At 42.8% G+C, this 18,437-nt stretch overlaps 1 protein-coding gene across 18 annotated transcripts in view; it reads left to right on the plus strand.

Annotated features, from left to right (window-relative positions):
* Positions 1-18,437, plus strand: part of magi2a (membrane associated guanylate kinase, WW and PDZ domain containing 2a) — a 595,536-nt gene that overhangs the window by 512,509 nt on the left and 64,590 nt on the right. For all 18 annotated transcript variants that reach the window (XM_068004958.1, XM_068004959.1, XM_068004960.1 and 15 more), the window contains one exon: positions 2,793-3,425. In XM_068004958.1, the coding sequence (XP_067861059.1) occupies positions 2,793-3,425 (633 nt within the window). The remainder of the gene's footprint in view (positions 1-2,792; positions 3,426-18,437) is intronic.

An 18,437-nucleotide genomic window follows, 5' to 3' on the forward strand; every position in this document is an offset into this window, starting at 1 on the left:
ATTAATATTCTTCCTCATCCATTCAGGTTGCAAATACAACTAGGAACTCCCTCCATCCCCCGGTTGAATATCATTCTCCAGAACTGTTCCTTTAAATTTTTATGCTTAAAATTAAACAATCTTCCCTGAGTCCTGTTCACAGTCTCATTTTGGATTTGCTCCCTACATTTGTTCCCACTCAGATCACATAATTCAAAAAGAAAAAAAATTAGAAGGAATGGGGAAAGAGCAGGGGAATAGGATTAAAGTAGATCGCTCTGGTGGGGTTGCTAGCATTGGACAAGAACTGTAAATCAAATGGCCTCCTTCTCTAACAAAATTTCTATGATTTATCTGTGTGCTCCCACACAAAGCAGAAGTACAGTAATATTCTGTGCTTTGTGATCCTGGAATTCAGCTTTTAAGCTACTTTGGTCATCTCATCTTCACTACATTCCAACAATAACCAAAATTCAAAAGTACTCCATTGACTGTGAAGCGCTTTGGGACATCCTGAGGATGTGAAAGGTGCTATATAAATGCAAGTTCTTTCACAGAAGGCATGGGGGATGCAAGGACATGTAAGTTCCCTTCCAAGGAAGCCCTCAGTTCTCTAGAAGAACTCCAGTGCATGGTGCAGATCCAGCATGCCTTTCTTTTGATGAATGCGTTTTGAGGTTCAAATATTCGCAGGCCCTGAGCTCCAGTACAGATTCCATCTTGGTTTGGGGCTTGTCTTGCCTTGTTTTCTCCAATAGTCAGCCTCCAAAGTTATATGGAAGAACCTGTTGCAAGCCAGATAGCCAACCCCAGGCTAGACAGTCCTTAACGGGTTCCATATGCCTTAAATAAGGCCCCATTTAACTACCCACTGGCAAATTTCCCAGTAGTCTTGCAGGTATACATTAAGTATAGGAAGTCTCCTTTTCAACAGAAGGCTGCAATTTTCCAAAAAGGAATCCGTTAATTCTTTTAAAAAATAATTATATAGTTGCTGGAAAAAATGGAATATTGAAGGATATGGGGAGTAGGGCCAAGGCATTTGACTAGGTGGCTAATGGAGAAAAGCACTGGTGCAGATTTCTTAGGCTGATTGGCCTCTTTCAGTGTTGCAAAAATCTATAATTCTAAGAATTGGGAGGAGTAGTGATGGCTGGCATTAGCCATATCAAAGACATCCTACGGACTGCTCTCATGCAGTTTACTGATCATCTAACTGGGGGGGCATGGCAGAGAAGGGTCTCATGAGGGGTTTCCTGTTAGGGTATCTGCACATCCTCCCACTCCAATGAGGCCCCTTAAAGAATTGATGAAGTGCCAGAGAATGAGCAGCGCTAGCAGTCACTACATTATCTGATGTGGCTCCAGGTATTATAGGACCATATCATGATCCTACATCCAGAGGTTCAAGCCCACACCATCCCATCAGCAAACGGCAACCTGCTAATCCAGTTGCTCTTCTCACTCTGGGAGGACTCAGACACAGGCTTAGATTATGAAGTAAGACAAGCACAGGGTCACCAAGGGGAAGCACAGGTGTAGAGCTCACAATGTTTGCTCCATGCAAATGTTAAAACAAATTCACCATTGGTATTGAGAATACTAAGCTATATCCCAAGTTCAATTCTCAGCCTGTGTGAGTTAGCTCATTGCAGTGAGGCAATCAATTGGGACGTTACAGTTTGCATCCAGACCCCTTGGCTAGCAATGGGAAAATTCAGCCAGGGTTCCTGCTCCTGGAAAGTATGCATATGTGTGGACATCCCTGAAGAGCAACAGTGATGGCCTCTACCGTCAACTGGCCTGCCCACGCTCATATTCTCAGCTCATAAGCGAAGCATGGCCACTTGGGCAAAGTAGCAGAGGATTGCTGTCTTCTTGGATCCATCTCTCGGCAAGAGTCAGTCCCTTAAGGAGAGACGAAAGTTGGTAAAAGGTTGCTTAGAAAAATAACTGAACAGTTTCTTCAATGATGCAACACATGTACTGTAATAATGATATGTGATGAGGGAAATTGTGTATGAAGATAAATTCATCATTACCTCTGTCAGTATTCATATTTCCCAAGAGTATGTTGAGTAAATTGAGTCCTAGAGAACTTTTCATCAGGTACTAGAGATGAGATGTTGTGACCTCTTTTGGTATTGTAAGTTATAACTATCCTTAACAAATAATTTTAACTTTATAATTTGAAAATGTCTGTTAAGTGAAATACTTTATAAAAGACAAGTGTTTCTAAAATATAAATTATTTTCCCATGGCTATTTAATTATTACTTATGAATTATTCATTGGCAGATACATTCATCAACAGTACAGTGGCTCAGTATTAAACTATTTGATTTTTTGTATCTATTCAAAATTCAGTATGAAATTAGATAAAGTATTTGATTTTTTGCACATACTCTTAAAAAATTGAAAAATGTGTCATTAAGTGAGCAGGAACCTTAAGAAATTTAATTGCTCAGTTTGTTTGACAACAACAGTCAGGTTTATAATTGTCACATTTGATTGTCACATCTGGAAGGTATTGTGCCTGAAGTCTTCACAAAATCACAAGATAATTATGGATTAGGAAGGCCATTCATGCCATTATTGTTCATCTATCCAGAACGACCCTAACATCCCTATATTGCAGCATCCAATTGGTTCTTAAATTCGTCAGCCTTGCATAACATTCATTAAGTCTGTTATAACTCAAATTGATTTACTTTAAGCTAAAGGGGGAAAACACAGGAACAAATGCAATTCCTTAACTTCATGTCTTTTAATTTAAATTTTACTTTATTGTCCCTATTCTTTCTCTCCCTCTAGGTGATGTGATTGTCTACATAAATGACATCTGTGTCCTTGGACATACTCATGCTGAAGTAGTCAAAATTTTCCAATCTGTCCCAATTGGTCAATGTGTCAATCTTGTACTGTGCCGTGGGTACCCTTTACCCTTTGACCCTGATGACCCAAACAACAGCATGGTGCCTCCTATAACAATAGTGGACCGACAACCAGTCCTAGTAAATGGGCGAAATAATTATGACACATATGTGGAGTTTGGTTCCCGGACCTCTCGCTCAGCACCAGACATCTCTGACCGACATCTACATTCTTTTAATCCAATACCCACCGATGTCCAGATGGATGGAACATTATCAGCAGTTCAGGAGGACAGCATCTCTATGGCCTCTTCAGGAGCCACTCAGTCCGAATTCATGACGGTTGCTATTGTGAAAGGAGCACAGGGCTTTGGCTTTACCATAGCAGACAGTCCCACAGGACAGCGAGTGAAACAAATCCTAGATATTCAAGGTTGTGGTGGCCTCAATGAAGGTGATCTAATCGTGGAGATTAATCAGCAGAATGTGCAGACTCTCGGCCATGCCCAAGTAGTGGAGATTTTAAAGGAATGTTTAGTTGGAATTGAGACCACTTTGGTCATTCAAAGGAGTGGTGAGTCAGACTTTTCAAATTTGCATTAGTGTTTAAAAAAAAATGGCAATAAAAAACTGACCCAACAATCTCTGGAAACATTTTCTGGTAGCCCATTAATTAACCTGTCCTGTTACTGAGATATTCAGCCATATGCTGTACCTTAAATAGTTAAATTCATTATCATGAGGTTGTTTTAATCTGGCTCATACTTAATGGTGATTTAAATAAATGAAATTATCCTGACTGCATAATAGTGTCAATCTAAAATTAACATATTGTTTATGACTGGTTTAAATGACTGTGTATGTTTCCAGATAAATATACAAATTAATTGTTCTACACAATATTATCATCATTCTGATACCTGTCCTGGCAATATAGAATAGTTGTGACTATTACATTTTAAAAATAATTACTGCAAGTTATTAATATTCTGGCTATTATAGTTTTGTGCAGAGTGTCCACAGTAACACAGTAGAATTGCTGGTTTGTGGAAACAACTATCATGTCTTGTGTGGATTCTAGAACTTCCATACACTAGGCCCCTCAAATAATCAATTAATTAAACTATAAGGGGAAAAAAGGACATCTGCAATAAGTTACCATTTCATGTAAAATATGCTGGGATGAAAGGTGGCATCATTCTGTGAATGCAATATGTGTTCCAACATGCATGTTAATTGCAAAATAACTGCTTTAATCCGCTGTTCTGGCATCCTTACACAGGAATGAAATATATACACCACTTACAAAGCAAACGACTGTACCTTTTTCATCTATCTGATTAATGTATGTGCTGCAGTTTGTTATCAGCTCCCTACGCATTAATTAAATAGTTGACAGGTGAATCTAGTGAATGGTTGTAAAGGATTGGATGCAGAGAAATACACTGACAAGTAAATTATAAAACTGTTTTAAAATTCTGTATCAGCTAAGGGACCCTAACTTGAGTTTTCAAAAGCTTGCAGAGTTTCCACAAAGTTCCTGATTTCTTTCGGAGGTCTGATTTGTTTTATAGCTCTGGTATAAAACTGTATAAAGACTGGTGACAAAATTGTGCAATTTTCAGGGATGAAACTGATCACTAAGACAGGCATGAAGTAGATGGAGCTGTCTCAGATCAGCTATATTGCCGTGGTTTGTGACTTATTTGAAACAAACATTAGGATGGTGGCTGAGAAATCTTTCCCAGTGGTAGTGCAGAGCCAAATTTACAGAGGAAGAATTGACATTCTAATGGGAGACGACTTCCAACATGCTGCATAATGAAGTGCATATATTACATATTCAATGTGTTACATACTATAACTCGGAGACAGTAGGAAACTGTATTATGTAGTAAAACATATTTGGTATCGGAGCGTTACATGAACTGCCATCAAATCCAGTGCACAAGTTGCACCTTAATTCAATTTTTTTTTTAATGACCTGCATACTGAGGACATGATTTGATCAGAATAAGCAGTGCCTTTCCAGCCAGCCTACTGCATATAAAACACCAGTGCGATTTTTACCCTAACAAGCAATACACTGACTTGCATGGTGTTACATTGTAAACAGTTCCCTCTCCTCAGGTACTGTCCCCCTCCCTATAAAAACAGCTGTCACCATCCCCTCCTCAAAAACCCACCCTTGACCCCTCTTTCCTGACAAACTACTGCCCTATCCTCAACCTCCCTTTTCTCTCCAAAGGCCTTGAACATGACGTCACCTCCCAAATTCATGCCCATCTTTCCGCAACACCAAGTTTATAACCTCTCCAATCAGATTTCCGACCCTGCCACAGCATCGAAAAGGCCCTAATCAAAGTTAAAAATGACATCCTCTGTCACTGTGACCATAGTGCACTTTCCCTCCTCATCCTTCTTGACCTGTCTGCAGCCTTTGTCACAGTCAACCACACCACCCTCCTCCAACGCCTCCCCTCCATTGTCCAGCTGTGTGAGACTGCCCTTGCTTGGTTCCACTTTAACTTATCCAATCGTGGCCAGTGAATCTTCTGCAATGACTTCTCTTCCCACCTCCTCACCATTATCTCTGGAGTCCCCCAAGTCCCTAACTTTGGGGGACTCCCCAAATAGTCCTCATCTACATGCTGCCCCTTAGCAACATCTTCTGGACGTGGCATCAGGTTCCTCAGTGGTTTCATCGATTCCTGTTAACTGACATCCTGTCTAGCCACATGACTATTTTAGAAGAGTTCATAGCAATCTAAATTCATTTGATCATGAATCTGTGATTAGCAATTCTGAAATAAACACATTGAGGAGGAGATGAAACATGTTTTTGCTGTAAGACTTGGAAATGGTCATAATTTGAGACTAAAATATGATGCAATTGTAAATTTAACACAAGTAGCATTGTGATAAAAATATAATATTGTTACTTGTGCCCCTGACTAATGCATTAAATATCATACTTTATTTATTGTTTCTGTAATGAACAGTAATATCTACATCATACAAAATAGCTTTTTATAGCTTGTAGTTCAATCAAAGATAATTTATCTTTCATGTATCTACTCTCACACCACTGAAGACAAGGGAAAGTAGACAAAATTCTCTTTTTTGAAAACGTTTATAGGATCACAAGTGAAGTAATTGGAGCAATCCCAGTCTAGCCACTCTTTAACAAGAGTCCACAGCCCAAGTCTGTGTCATGCTTGGTACTAACAGATTTGAGTGGCCAAGGATAGTGGGCTCTAAATTGGGCCACGTAGCGCCCATTGTGTAGGCGCTGCGCGAACTCCTAAGGACCCAAAATGGCGTCCGGAATGCACGCGCACAGTTCTAGCGTGACGTGTGCCGGATACCATACTGGTAAAGGCATTCACGCACGCGCGGATAACAAATGCCAGCAGCATGTAAAGTAGGGAGAATATGCGGTAGATCAGTGTGCAATGCTGATATAAAGGATGTGATTTTGGAAGTCAATGCTCCAGCCAACGCTCTGTCTTAACTCGCACAGCTGAATGGGTCTTAAGCAGCATGGAGGACCCCCACCAGCGCTATTCAAAGGGATCTTGCAGGAGTTACAGGTTAGTTGCTGGATTATTGCTTCTGGCTGCTGATGCATTTGTACCAGTTTTTGGAGGTCTCCTATACTTGAATACTAGGATTAGGGGACATAGCCTAAAAATAATGCCAGATCTTGCAGGAGTGAAGTTAGGAAACGCTTCCACATGCAAAGTGTGATAGAAGTTTGGAACACTGTTCTACAAATGGCAGTCGATGCTAGCTCAATTGTTAATTTTAAATCTGAGATTGATAGATTTTTGTCAACCGTAGGTAGTAAGGAATATGGGGCTACGGCAGGTATATGGAGTTAGGTCACAGATCAACCTGGTCTCATTGAATGGCGGAACAGGCTCGAGGGGCTAAATGGCCTACTCCTGTTCCTATCTTCCTATAAAAAAGTTTCAATACTCTACAGGGAGTGGGCTGGCTAGTTGACAGGCAACAGCAAGGACACTGGTGGAGTGGCAGTGGTGGGACAGGAATGCTGTCATTCTGAGAGAGGACAGCAGGTTCATGTTCCATGGAGCCACTGCCACTTGCTGCCTCCTGTTACGCGCCATCTTCTCCTGCAAGAAAGCGGGACGTGTGTCGGTGAGTGTCCTGCAAGATGTTTGGGTGATGTGGCTGTCATGGTTGAATAGCTAGCAATGTGTGCGACCTGTGAGTTGTGGGTGTGTGGCTTGCAACAGTGGTAATGTGTGAGGGTGAGAGGAAGCATCTGATTGGAAGAGTTGACTACTGATTGAGAGAGTTTGTTGGTAGGTGGGTGATAGGGGTCGTAGCGCATGGAGCAGTGGATGCGGCGAGTGGTGTAGTTGGTAGGAGATGCCACTTGACAGTTGACCTTATTCACCTTGACCATATTCACCTTGACCACTTGTGTCAAAGCATTGAACTTCTCCCTGCACTGCATCCATGTTCGTGGTGGTCTGCGCCTGGCATTGACTTCGTCCTCTGCTGCATCCCACTGCCTCGGGGTCATGTGTCTGGAGGGCCTCTTACACCCCCCCACGGATATAGAATGTCCCTCCTTCTGTCCACTTCTTGCAACAAGGCCTCCAGTGCATCATCAGAGAACCTTGTTGCATGCACTCTCGCAGGCCTGGTACAAATTCAGATCGGTAGATTGGTGAGGTCTGGCGTGCAGATTGGAGGATGTGGGATTTAGTAGTGCGCAACCTTTGTTCAATGTTTTAAAATAACTCACCAACAGTTTGTAAACATAGGGACAGGAGCTGCATCTGTGTTTACGTGTGCGATGTCTGATCTCCATTCAGACTCTGTGCAGACCCATATCTTATATTTTGCAAATATCAGAGTCCCGCAAACGTTGAGCAGCCCAGTTGTTGCTCATTAAAAATTCCAGAGATCCCGTCAACATCATGCTGCACTATATTGCAGCACAGATTCACTTCCCAATTGACTTCTACCTCTTCCTGCAGCCACACTGTACCTCCCCTTTAAGAGATGCAGGCTGCCTTTAAATGGTGCTGGCCACTTGCTATATCTGGACCCCCTGCTGGTGAGCAGCCATTCAACAGCAGCCACTCAACAGTTGGACTATAACCTGGTGTTGTAAGATTCCTTACATTTGTCAACAGCCCAGGTAGCGCTGACTGGACACAGCAATCAAGTAAATCACCAGGCAGCACAAATGTTACATGCTGCCTGCATCTCAACAACCAGGCGAGAGTTAATTGCGCACCGTGACCCCCACGCCCAATTTCAGGGGTTATCCAATATAACCCCCACAATGTCTAGATGGAACGGTCACCTTGTGTACAGAGTATGTAGTTATTAGGCTGGTTTGGAGTTGTGTGTCTGCACTGAAAGTCTAGCATTGCCAATCAATGACCTATACCTGACTTGTACTTACGCAAGGCACGAACTCCCATAGGTTGACTGACGGATGGTTGGATAGATTCAGGATCTGTCAAGAGCTCAATCTGACAAACACTAGAAGCAAAAAACATTACTCTGGCCAAGCATAATAAAAGCATAGAATCAATGCTACTTGTCACATCCATTATATGTTTCCAGATAATACTTGAAAACTTACATTACAACGCGATTTCTACGTTCTCTGTAATGTAAAAAAATACATTTTGTTTGCTTTTCTCAACACCAATTTTAAACTACTTAAGCTACGTAAGTGACAACCAAACAAGCTTAATACACTGCCCTCCAGACTATTTTTTATTATGTTTTTGATCCATAGACCTGATATATGACTTTTACTTTCACAAGCATTCCTGATACTTGGAGACTGCATGTCACCTGTAGCTGCAGTCAATTATCTACAATATAACCAAAACAGCAAAACACTCCATCATAATGGAGGAGATTTCCCCCCGACCCCCAGTGGATAATGAAAATTGGTAGATAATCAAGTGTCCCCAAATTTTAGTCGTACAGGTGTTGTAAAGAAATTCCCTAGGTGGGGAATGAAGTACAATACAAATAACATGAATTGAATACAATCTTTCTTGCTCTGTGAAGCGGAATTAAGTCAGAAAGAGATTGATGTTAGTAAACAGTGCAATGAGGTAATGTCTTACGCAAGGTTTTATCTCATGAATATTCCTGGAGATATTTTATTCCATGAATATTCTGAGAGAGAATCAGGAAATTGAAGAATTTCAAGTGTGGGTAACAAAAGTTTAATGTACATTTCAAATTAAATAGTTCCACCTCCCAAAATAGGTATTGGATTGCAAGTCATATATTTGTTATTTGCAGTATCATGGTAAGTTTGCAGTATCATAATATACCTTAGCTCAATGGTAGCACTCTCACCTCTGATTGAGAAGGTTGTGGGTTCAAGTCCCACTCCAGAGACTTGAGCACATAATCTATGTTGGCATTTCAGTGCAGTACTGAGGGATTGCTGCACTGTTGGCAGTACCGTCTTTCAGATGAAACGTTAAATCAAGGCCACATCTGCACTCTCAGGTGGATGTAAAAGATCCCTTTGCACTATTCAAAGAAGAGCAAGTGAGTTCAGCTGGTGTCCTATTGAACATTTCTTCCTCAACCAACACCACCAAAACAAAAAATTTATCTCATTGCTATTTGTAGGATCTTGCTGTGCACAAATTGACTATCGTTTTTCCTACATTACAACAAGCGATTACATTTCAAAAGTACTACATTGGCTAAGAATGCTTTGAGCTCCTGAGGTTGTGAAAGGTACTATATAAATGCAAGTTCTTTCCTTTTTTTTCTTTATAATGTGCAATGTTGGTAACGTGGTGTAATTATGAGGTGCAGTAACACCTCCAGATTTGACTATTCCAGTGGTCTCCAAGCTTGCCTTCCATCCTCTGCCCTTTGTAAACTTTAGCTCATCCAAAACTCTACTGCCAGTATCCTATCCTGCACCCAATCCTGCTCAACCATCACATCATCCTTACTGACCTACATTGGCTCCTGGACCTTCAGCTTCAAATTTAAAATCTCATCCTTATTTTTAAATCCCTTCAAGGCCTCGCCTGCTCCCTATCTCTGTAACCTCTTGCAGCTCTACAATCCCTGCCCAAACTATCAATTCCTCTTGTGTATCCCCCTCTTCCCTTACCCCCAACAGTGGAAGCCTTACCTTTTTGCCACCTAGGCCCCACGCTCTGAAATTCCCTCCCTAACCCCCTCTACCTCTCCACCTCGTCTCCTTTAAGGTCCTCCTTAAAACCCACCTCTTCAACCGTGTTTTTGATCACCCCTCCCAATGGGGTGGAATTTTGTCTGGGCCTGTTTTTAGGCCCTGACTCAGCGCTGCGGAGGCATCGTGCACCCGAACCAAATTGGGCATCATCGCCTGTCGTGCCTCCACAGGTAGCTTGCACATTGCAGGTCATGGATGTCGGGCTGCTTGCCTCCCCTTCACACGAGCATATAGTTCTAATCACATTTACACAACCTGTTCCCATATCCCTTCAACTCCATTTCCTTCAACCATTTATCTAATCTAATCTTGAATGTTGATATAGTGTCTGCCTCACTAACCCTGGAAGTGAATTCCACAGCCTCACAACTCTGTGTAAAGAAGTTTCTCCTGCCCTCTATTCTAAATCTCTTACATTCAATCTTGTATCTATTTCCCCCTCATTCTTGACCCCTCAGTAAGTGTGCTGCCCGGAGTGTGAAGGACAAAACACACGCTCAGCAGAAGATTTTTTTGTACTAGCAGAACTCCCAAGCTATTGCTCATAGTGAATCAGTGAATATGCTCTTTTATAACAATACTGATGTAATGTCATGTAACACACAATGTGTTATTATCAGGGTTGGATTTATAGAGACAGAATAAGTCAAATTGTAATTTTTATCAAACAGTATTCTGGGATTTTGAGGATTCTGTCCAGTTTTGCGTGAAAAACTAAAAATCAGTAGCCGTTGTATTCCTTTACCTATGTACTCAATTTTTCACACTCACCTTTTTTTAAATCCAGGTTACACAACAAGATTGTAGGCAATATGTACCAGGTTGGAGGTAGGTACCTGGGATTTAGCAACATTAGAGCAAGGTGGATAGTTATGGGTTTTAGCAGCACTTTTGGAGGGCAACGACCTGGGCTTTGGTAGCACTGCGGGTGGGCCTGGAATTTGACAGAACTGGAGTGGGAATCTGGAGTATAGCTGGACTGCAGTGGGGATTTGGGTTTTTTCCAGCACTGGGGGTTCTGGGGTTTAGCAGCATGGGTGGTCCTGGAGTTTGGATGCTTTGAGGTGGGGGGCCCTGGGGTTTAGCCGTACTGTAAAGGGTGTCTGGAGGTTCAGTAGCAATTGGAAGGGTGTCACTGGGAGAATCCTATGGTCTGGCTTGACAGAGATGGGTAGGGTGCATTGTCTGGCAACACAGAGGAGGGAAAGATAAAAGGAGCTTCACAGGAGCATAATCAGACAAAAATTGACACTGAGCCAAAGAAGGAGATATTAGGACGGGTGACTAAAAGCTTGGTCAAAGAGGTAGGTTTTAAGGAGCATCTTTTAAACGAGTGAGATGTGGAGAGGCAGAAAGGCTTAGGAAGGGAATTCCAGAACTTAAAGCCTCGACGGCTGAAGGCACAGCCACCAGTGGTGGGGTGAAAGAAATGGGGATGCAACAAGAGTCCAGAGTTGGAGGAATGCTCGGAGGGTTGTTGGGCTGAAGGAGGTTACAGAGATAGGGAGGGGTGAGGCTATGGAGAGATTTGAAAACAAGGATGCGAATTTTAAAATCGGGGTGTTGGTGAACCAGGAGCCAATGCAGGTCAGGGGTGATGGGTGAACGGGACGGCGCGAGTTAGGATACGGGCAGCAGAGTTTTAAATGAGCTCAAGTTTATGGACGGTTGAAGATGGGACCTAGAAATGCGCACCTGAACTCAGATCCCACATAATTATCAGAGTATGGAAGGGGTTAGTTTGCACGTGACACAAAGGATGAATCAGAGCTCACATGTTTGCAGGTGGATCAACTTTTATTTATTCTAAATTATGTCCCAGCTGGCAGTTTTTAGTAACTTATTCCATCACATTGTTGTCAGTCATTTTTCTCAGATGAAAGCAGTTTAATGCATGCAGTTTGTTGCTTTCCTTAAGCGATTAAGTGACAAGATTTCCACAACAGTCAAAGCTTTTGCACGAAAATTGATCAACTTCATCTAAATATATCTAAATATATATTTACATATGCATATATATAGAATTTTTAATAATTTTGCCTTTGGGGAATTTTAGATTGCTTTCATTTATATAGTTGTTAAAAATTCTAACAAGACTTGACAGCCCAATAAGCTTTGTAGCGATAATTGTGCTTCATTCCCCATAATTAGGTCTCTTCATTAGTTCAACAGAGTATCTCTTTTCCTATTCAGTCTTTATGTTCAATCAGCTTCCAAAGTCATTCTATTACTACGCATTAAAATGTTCACCCTCTGCAGCTGCTTAGTGCATCATCTTCTAATTAAAATACTGCAGCCATTCAGTACACTGATTTTTTTTTTAAATTATAGTTTTCAGATTTGACTAATTTTGTGATGAGAACTCTTTCCATTTGAAGGAGGCCAGTGCTGCACTGACAAAGGAATGTACAGGAACAGAAGAGACCATTGCAGTCCAATTGGCCAGCTCCAAAGTTCAGAATATACTGTGTATTACACTAACCATCAACCTGCCAAACATATAACCAGCTCCCTCTTGAATTTGCCAAATATTTCTGCCTGTTAGTCTGTTCCATATGTTCACCACCCTCTCTGTAAAGTAGTTAAATCTGAATTGTTTGTTCGCCCTCCTTTTTCTGAGCTTGTAGAATTAATTGTGTCAAGCGTGTTATTAGGCTCGCATTTATCTATACCCCCAATATCTTGAATATTTCAGTGAGACCTACCCGTAGCCACCTTTTGTCTCATTTAAACATTCCGACTGGGGTTTTCCACTCTGTGCTTGCTAGTCCCTGGCTTTCCTGTCCATTAAAATGAATGGGGGGAATTCACAGGTTGGCGAGTGCACAACCGTTTCCTCAGCCTCTCCTCGTAGTTCAGGTGCTTAATCTAATGTATCACTTTAATTGTCCTTCACTGTCCACTCTGCAAGGCCAGGATGTCTCACTATAGTACACAGTACTCAGGGTCATTATCACTTTCTGGGACTAAAGATTTCCCTAGATTCCAGGACGGTCCCCGTGGATTGAAAGGTAGCAAATGTAACCCCGCAATTCAAGAAAGGAGAGAGAGAGAAAACAGGGAACTACAGGCCAGTTCACCTGACAACAGTAGTAGGGAAAATGCTAGAATCTGTTACTTAGGACACAGTAACAGGCCACTTAGAAAATCATAATATGATTAGGCAGAGTCAACACGGTTTTATGAAAGGGAAATCGTGTGTGACAAATCTATTTGAATATTTTGTGGGTGTAACTAGCAGGGTAGATAAGGGGGAACCAATGGATGTAGTATATTTGGATTTTCAAAAGGCATTCGATAAGATGCCACACAAGTGGTTGTTACACAAGATTAGGACTCATTGGATTGGCGGTAATATATTAGCACGGATTGAGGATTGCTTAACAGACAGAAAACAGAGAATAGGAATAAACAGGTCATTTTTGGGTTGGCAGGTTGTAACTAGCAGGGTGCTGCAAGGATCGGTGCTTGGGCCTCAGCTGTTTACAATCTATATCAATGACTCAGATGAGAGGACAGAGTGTAATGTATCTAAGCTAGGTGGGAAACTAAGCTGTGAGGAGGACACAAAGAGGCTGCAAAGGGATATAGACAGGTGAAGTGAGTGGGTGAGAAGGGGGCGGATGGAGTATAATATGGGGAAATGTGAAATTAACCACTTTGGTAGGAAGAATAGAAAAGCAGAATATTTTTTAAAAGGTGAAAGACCACGAAATGTTGGTATTCGGAGGGTTTTGGGTGTCCTTGTACATGAATCACAGAAAGTTAACATGCAGGTACAGCAAGCAATTAGGAAGGCAAGTGGTATGTTTGCTTATATTGCAAGGGGGTTGGAGTATAAGAGTAAGGAAGTCTTGCTGCAATTATATAGGGCTCTGGTGAGAACACACCTGGAGTACTGTGTACAGTTTTGGTCTCCTTACCTAAGGAAGAATATACTTGCCTTAGAGGGGGTGCAACGAAAGTTCACTAGATTGATTCATAGAATAATAGAATGGTTACAGCACAGAAGGAGGCCATTCGGCCCATCGAACCCGTGCCAGCTTTGTGCAAGAGCAACCCATTTAGTCCCACTCCCCCGCCCTTTCCCCGTAGCCCTGCAATTTTTTTCCGTTCAAGTACTTATCCAACTCCCGTTTGAAGGCCAGGATTGAATCTGCCTCCACCACCCTTTCAGACAGTGCATTCCAGATCATAACCACTCGCTGTGTAAAAAACTTTTTCCTCGTGTCGCCTTTGTTTTTTTTGCCAATCACCTTAAATCTGTGTCCTCTGGTTCTCGACCCTTCCGCCAATGGTAAGAGTTTCTCTCTATCTACTCTATCTAGACCCTTCATGATTTTGTACACCTCTATCAAATCTCCTCTCAACCTTCTCTGCTCTAAGGAGAACAACCCTAGCTTCTCCAGTCTATCCACGTAACTGAAGTCCCTCATCCCTGGAACCATTCTAGTTAATTTTTTCTGCACCCCCTCTAAGGCCTTTACATCCTTCCTAAAGTGCGGTGCCCAGAATTGGACACAGTACTCCAGTTGTGGCCAAACCAATGTTTTATTAAGGTTCATCATCACCTCCTTGCTTTTGTACTCTATGCTTCTATTTATAAATCCCAGGATCCCGTATGCTTTTTTAACCGTTTTCTCAACCTGCCCCGCCACCTTCAACGACCTGTGCAAATATGCCCCCAGGTCCCTGTTCCTGCACCCCCTTTAGAATTGTAACCTTTAGTTTATATTGTTTCTCCTTGTTCTTCCACAGAGAGTCTGGAACAGAGACGGTTGTGAGGAGATTTGATAGAGGTATTCAAAATCATGAAGGGTCTAGACAGAGTAGATAGAGAGAAACTGTTCTCATTGGTGGAAGGGTCAAGAACCAGAGGACGGTGATTGGCAAAAGAATCAAAGGTGACATGAGGAAAACCTTTTTTACACAGCGAGTGGTTAGGATCTGGAATGCAATGCCCGAGGGAGTGGTGGAGGCAGATTCAATCATGGCCTTCAAAAGGGAACTGGATAAGTACTTGAATGGAAAAAATTTGCAGGGCTACAGGGATAGGGCGGGGAAGTGGATCTAGCTGGATTGCTCTTGCATAGAGCCGGCGTGGACTTGATGGGCTGAATGGGCTCCTTCCATGCTGTAACCTATCTATAATTCTATGATTCCTACCAAAATATATCACTTCGCACTTATCTGAGTTAAATTTCATCTGCCACATGTCCGCCCATTCCACCAGCCTGTCTATGTCCTCTTGAAGTCTATCACTATCCTCCTCACTGTTCACTGCACTTCCAAGTTTTGTGTCAAATGCAAATTTGGAAATCGTGCCCTGTACACCCAAGTCCAAGCCATTAATATATATCAAGAAAATCAGTGGTCCTAGTACTGACCTCTGCGGAACTTCACTGTATACCTTCCTCCAATCTGAAAAACAACCGTTCACCCCCACTACTGGGGTGAGAGGGTTGTCCTGTGAGGAGAGATTAAGTAGAATGGGTCTACATTCTCTGGAGTTTAGAAGAATGAGAGTTGAAATTCTTAGCGGTCTTGACAGGGTAGATACTGAGAAGGTTTTTCCCCTGGCTGGAGAGTCTAGCACTAGGAGTCATAGTCTCAAGATAAGGGGTCGGCCATTTAGGACCAAGATGAGGAAAAATTTCTTCACTTAGAGGGTTGTGAATCTTTGGAATTCTCTACCCCAGAGGGCTGTGAATGCTCAGTCGTTGAGTACATTCAAGACTGAGATTGATAGATTTTTGGACACTAAGGGAATCAAGGGATATGAGGATAGGGCGGGAAAGTAGAGTGGAGATCATAGATCAGCCATGATCTAATTGAATGGCGGAGCAGACTCGAAGAGCCATATGGCCTACTCCTGCTCCTATTTCTTATGTTCTTAATCTCCGTCCTTCTGACAATGCGTCCTAAAATCTTGCCAATTTTCTTTACCACTGTTGTACATTGTGCTTAAGGTTTCACCAAGCTATTCTCAAGTAACCCTAGATGTCTTTCCTGTGTTGTGTTCTGTAGACTAATATCATTTAGCTTTTATTTCCATTCATGTTCCCCTTGCCAGTCTCATCAATTTGCATTTATTCGCATTAAATGATATCTGCAATTTGTCTGCCAAACTTCCTGATGTTATTTGCAACCCCACCACCAGTTTGGCATTGTCAGAAAACTTTGACACCTTTGTTTCCATCGCCACTTCAAAATCATTTCTATACATCATGAACAATAACTTCACCCCACCATTTGTCTGCTTCCACACTCATTCAGCTCCATATACAAGCACCCTGTTTTGTCTGATTCAAGCAATTTCGAAACCACTTCAGAAGCTTCTCCTTCCTTAATTCCTTGACTTCCAATCTTGTGGACCAATCTCCTATGTGGCATTGTGTCACAAAGACATTGCTAAAATCTAAATTATATAATTAAAAACAGAAAATACTGGAAATGCACAGCAGGTCTGTCAGCATCTATAAAGATAAATGTAAGGCGTCTTACAACACCAGGTTATAGTCCAACAGCTTCATTTGGAATCACAAGCTTTCGGTGCTTTCCTCCTTCGTCAGGTGAGTGTAGGATTCCGTAAATGCACAGCATATATAGTCAGAGAACAATGCCTGGTGATTACAGATAATCTTTCCAACTGCCCGTTATCACACCTCGGCATAGATATAATCAAAGCAATCAAAGGAATGGATGGTGTTCAGACAGAGAAACATTACATCCCAGACTACTGAATACACAAGCGGTCATAACACAAAGACAGAGAGAGAGAGAGAAACACCCGAAAGAGAGAGAATGACCAGTTGTATTAAAAACAGATAACTTTTTTTGCTGGTGGGGTTACATGTAGCGTGACATGAACCCAAGATCCTGGTTGAGGCCGTCCTCATGGGTGCGGAACTTGGCTATCAATTTCTGCTCGACGATTTTGCGTTGTCGTGTGTCTCGAAGGCTGCCTTGGAGATCGCTTACCCGAAGATCGGAGGCTGAATGTCCTTGACTGCTGAAGTGTTCCGCGGTGTCCGTTCATCCGTTGTTGCAGTGTCTGCATGGTCTCACCGATGTACCATGCTCCGGGGCATCCTTTCCTGCAACGTATGAGGTAGACAACGTTGGCCGAGTCACAGGAGTATGAACCATGTACCTGGTGGGTGGTGTCCTCTTGTGTGATGGTGGTATCTGTGTCGATGATCTGGCATGTCTTGCAGAGGTTGCCGTGGCAGGGTTGTGTGGTGTCGTGGACGCTGTCCTCCTGAAAGCTGGGTAATTTGCTGCGAACGATGGTCTGTTTGAGGTTGGGTGGCTGTTTAAAGGCGAGTAGTGGAGGCGTGGGGATGGCCTTAGCAAGGTGTTCATCGTCATCGATGACATGTTGAAGGCTGCGAAGAACATGGCGTAGTTTCTCCGCTCCGAGGAAGTACTGGACGACGAAGGGTACTCTGTTGGTTGTGTCCCGTGTTTGTCTTCTGAGGAGGTCTATGCGATTTTTCGCTGTGGCCCATCGGAACTGTCGATCAACGAGTCGAGCGTCATATCCCGTTCTTATGAGGGCGTCTTTCAGCGTCTGTAGGTGTCCATCGCGTTCCTCCTCGTCTGAGCAGATCCTGTGTATTCGCAGGGCCTGTCCACAGGGGATGGCCTCTTTGACATGGTTGGGGTGGAAGCTGGAAAAGTGGAGCATCGTGAGGTTGTCTGTGGGCTTGCGGTAGAGTGAGGTGCTGAGGTGCCCGTCTTTGATGGAGATTCGTGTGTCCAAGAATGAAATCGATTCTGAGGAGTGGTCCATGGTGAGTTTGATGGTGGGATGGAACTTGTTGATGTTATCGTGTAGTCTCTTCAGTGATTCTTCGCTGTGGGTCCATAGGAAGAAAATGTCGTCGATGTATCTGGTGTATAGCGTTGGTTGGAGGTCCTGTGCAGTGAAGAAGTCGTGCTCGAACTTGTGCATGAAAATGTTGGCGTATTGGGGTGCGAATTTGGTCCCCATGGCTGTTCCGTGTGTTTGGGTAAAGAACTGGTTATCGAAGGTGAAGACATTGTGATCCAGGATGAAGCGGATGAGTTGTAGGATGGCGTCTGGAGATTGGCTGTTGTTGGTGTTGAGTACTGAGGCTGTTGCAGCGATGCCGTCATCGTGGGGGATACTGGTGTAGAGTGCCAAGACGTCCATCGTGGTGAGAAGTGTTCCTGGTTCAACTGGTCCGTGGGTGCTGAGTTTTTGTAAGAAGTCTGTAGTGTCGCGACAGAAGCTGGGGGTTCCCTGTACGATGGGTTTTAGGATGCCCTCGACGTATCCAGAGAGGTTCTCACACAGGGTTCCATTGCCTGATACGATAGGACGTC

The sequence above is a fragment of the Heptranchias perlo genome, chromosome 24 (genome assembly GCF_035084215.1).
Source record: "Heptranchias perlo isolate sHepPer1 chromosome 24, sHepPer1.hap1, whole genome shotgun sequence".
In the NCBI taxonomy this organism is placed as follows: Eukaryota; Metazoa; Chordata; class Chondrichthyes; order Hexanchiformes; family Hexanchidae; genus Heptranchias; species Heptranchias perlo.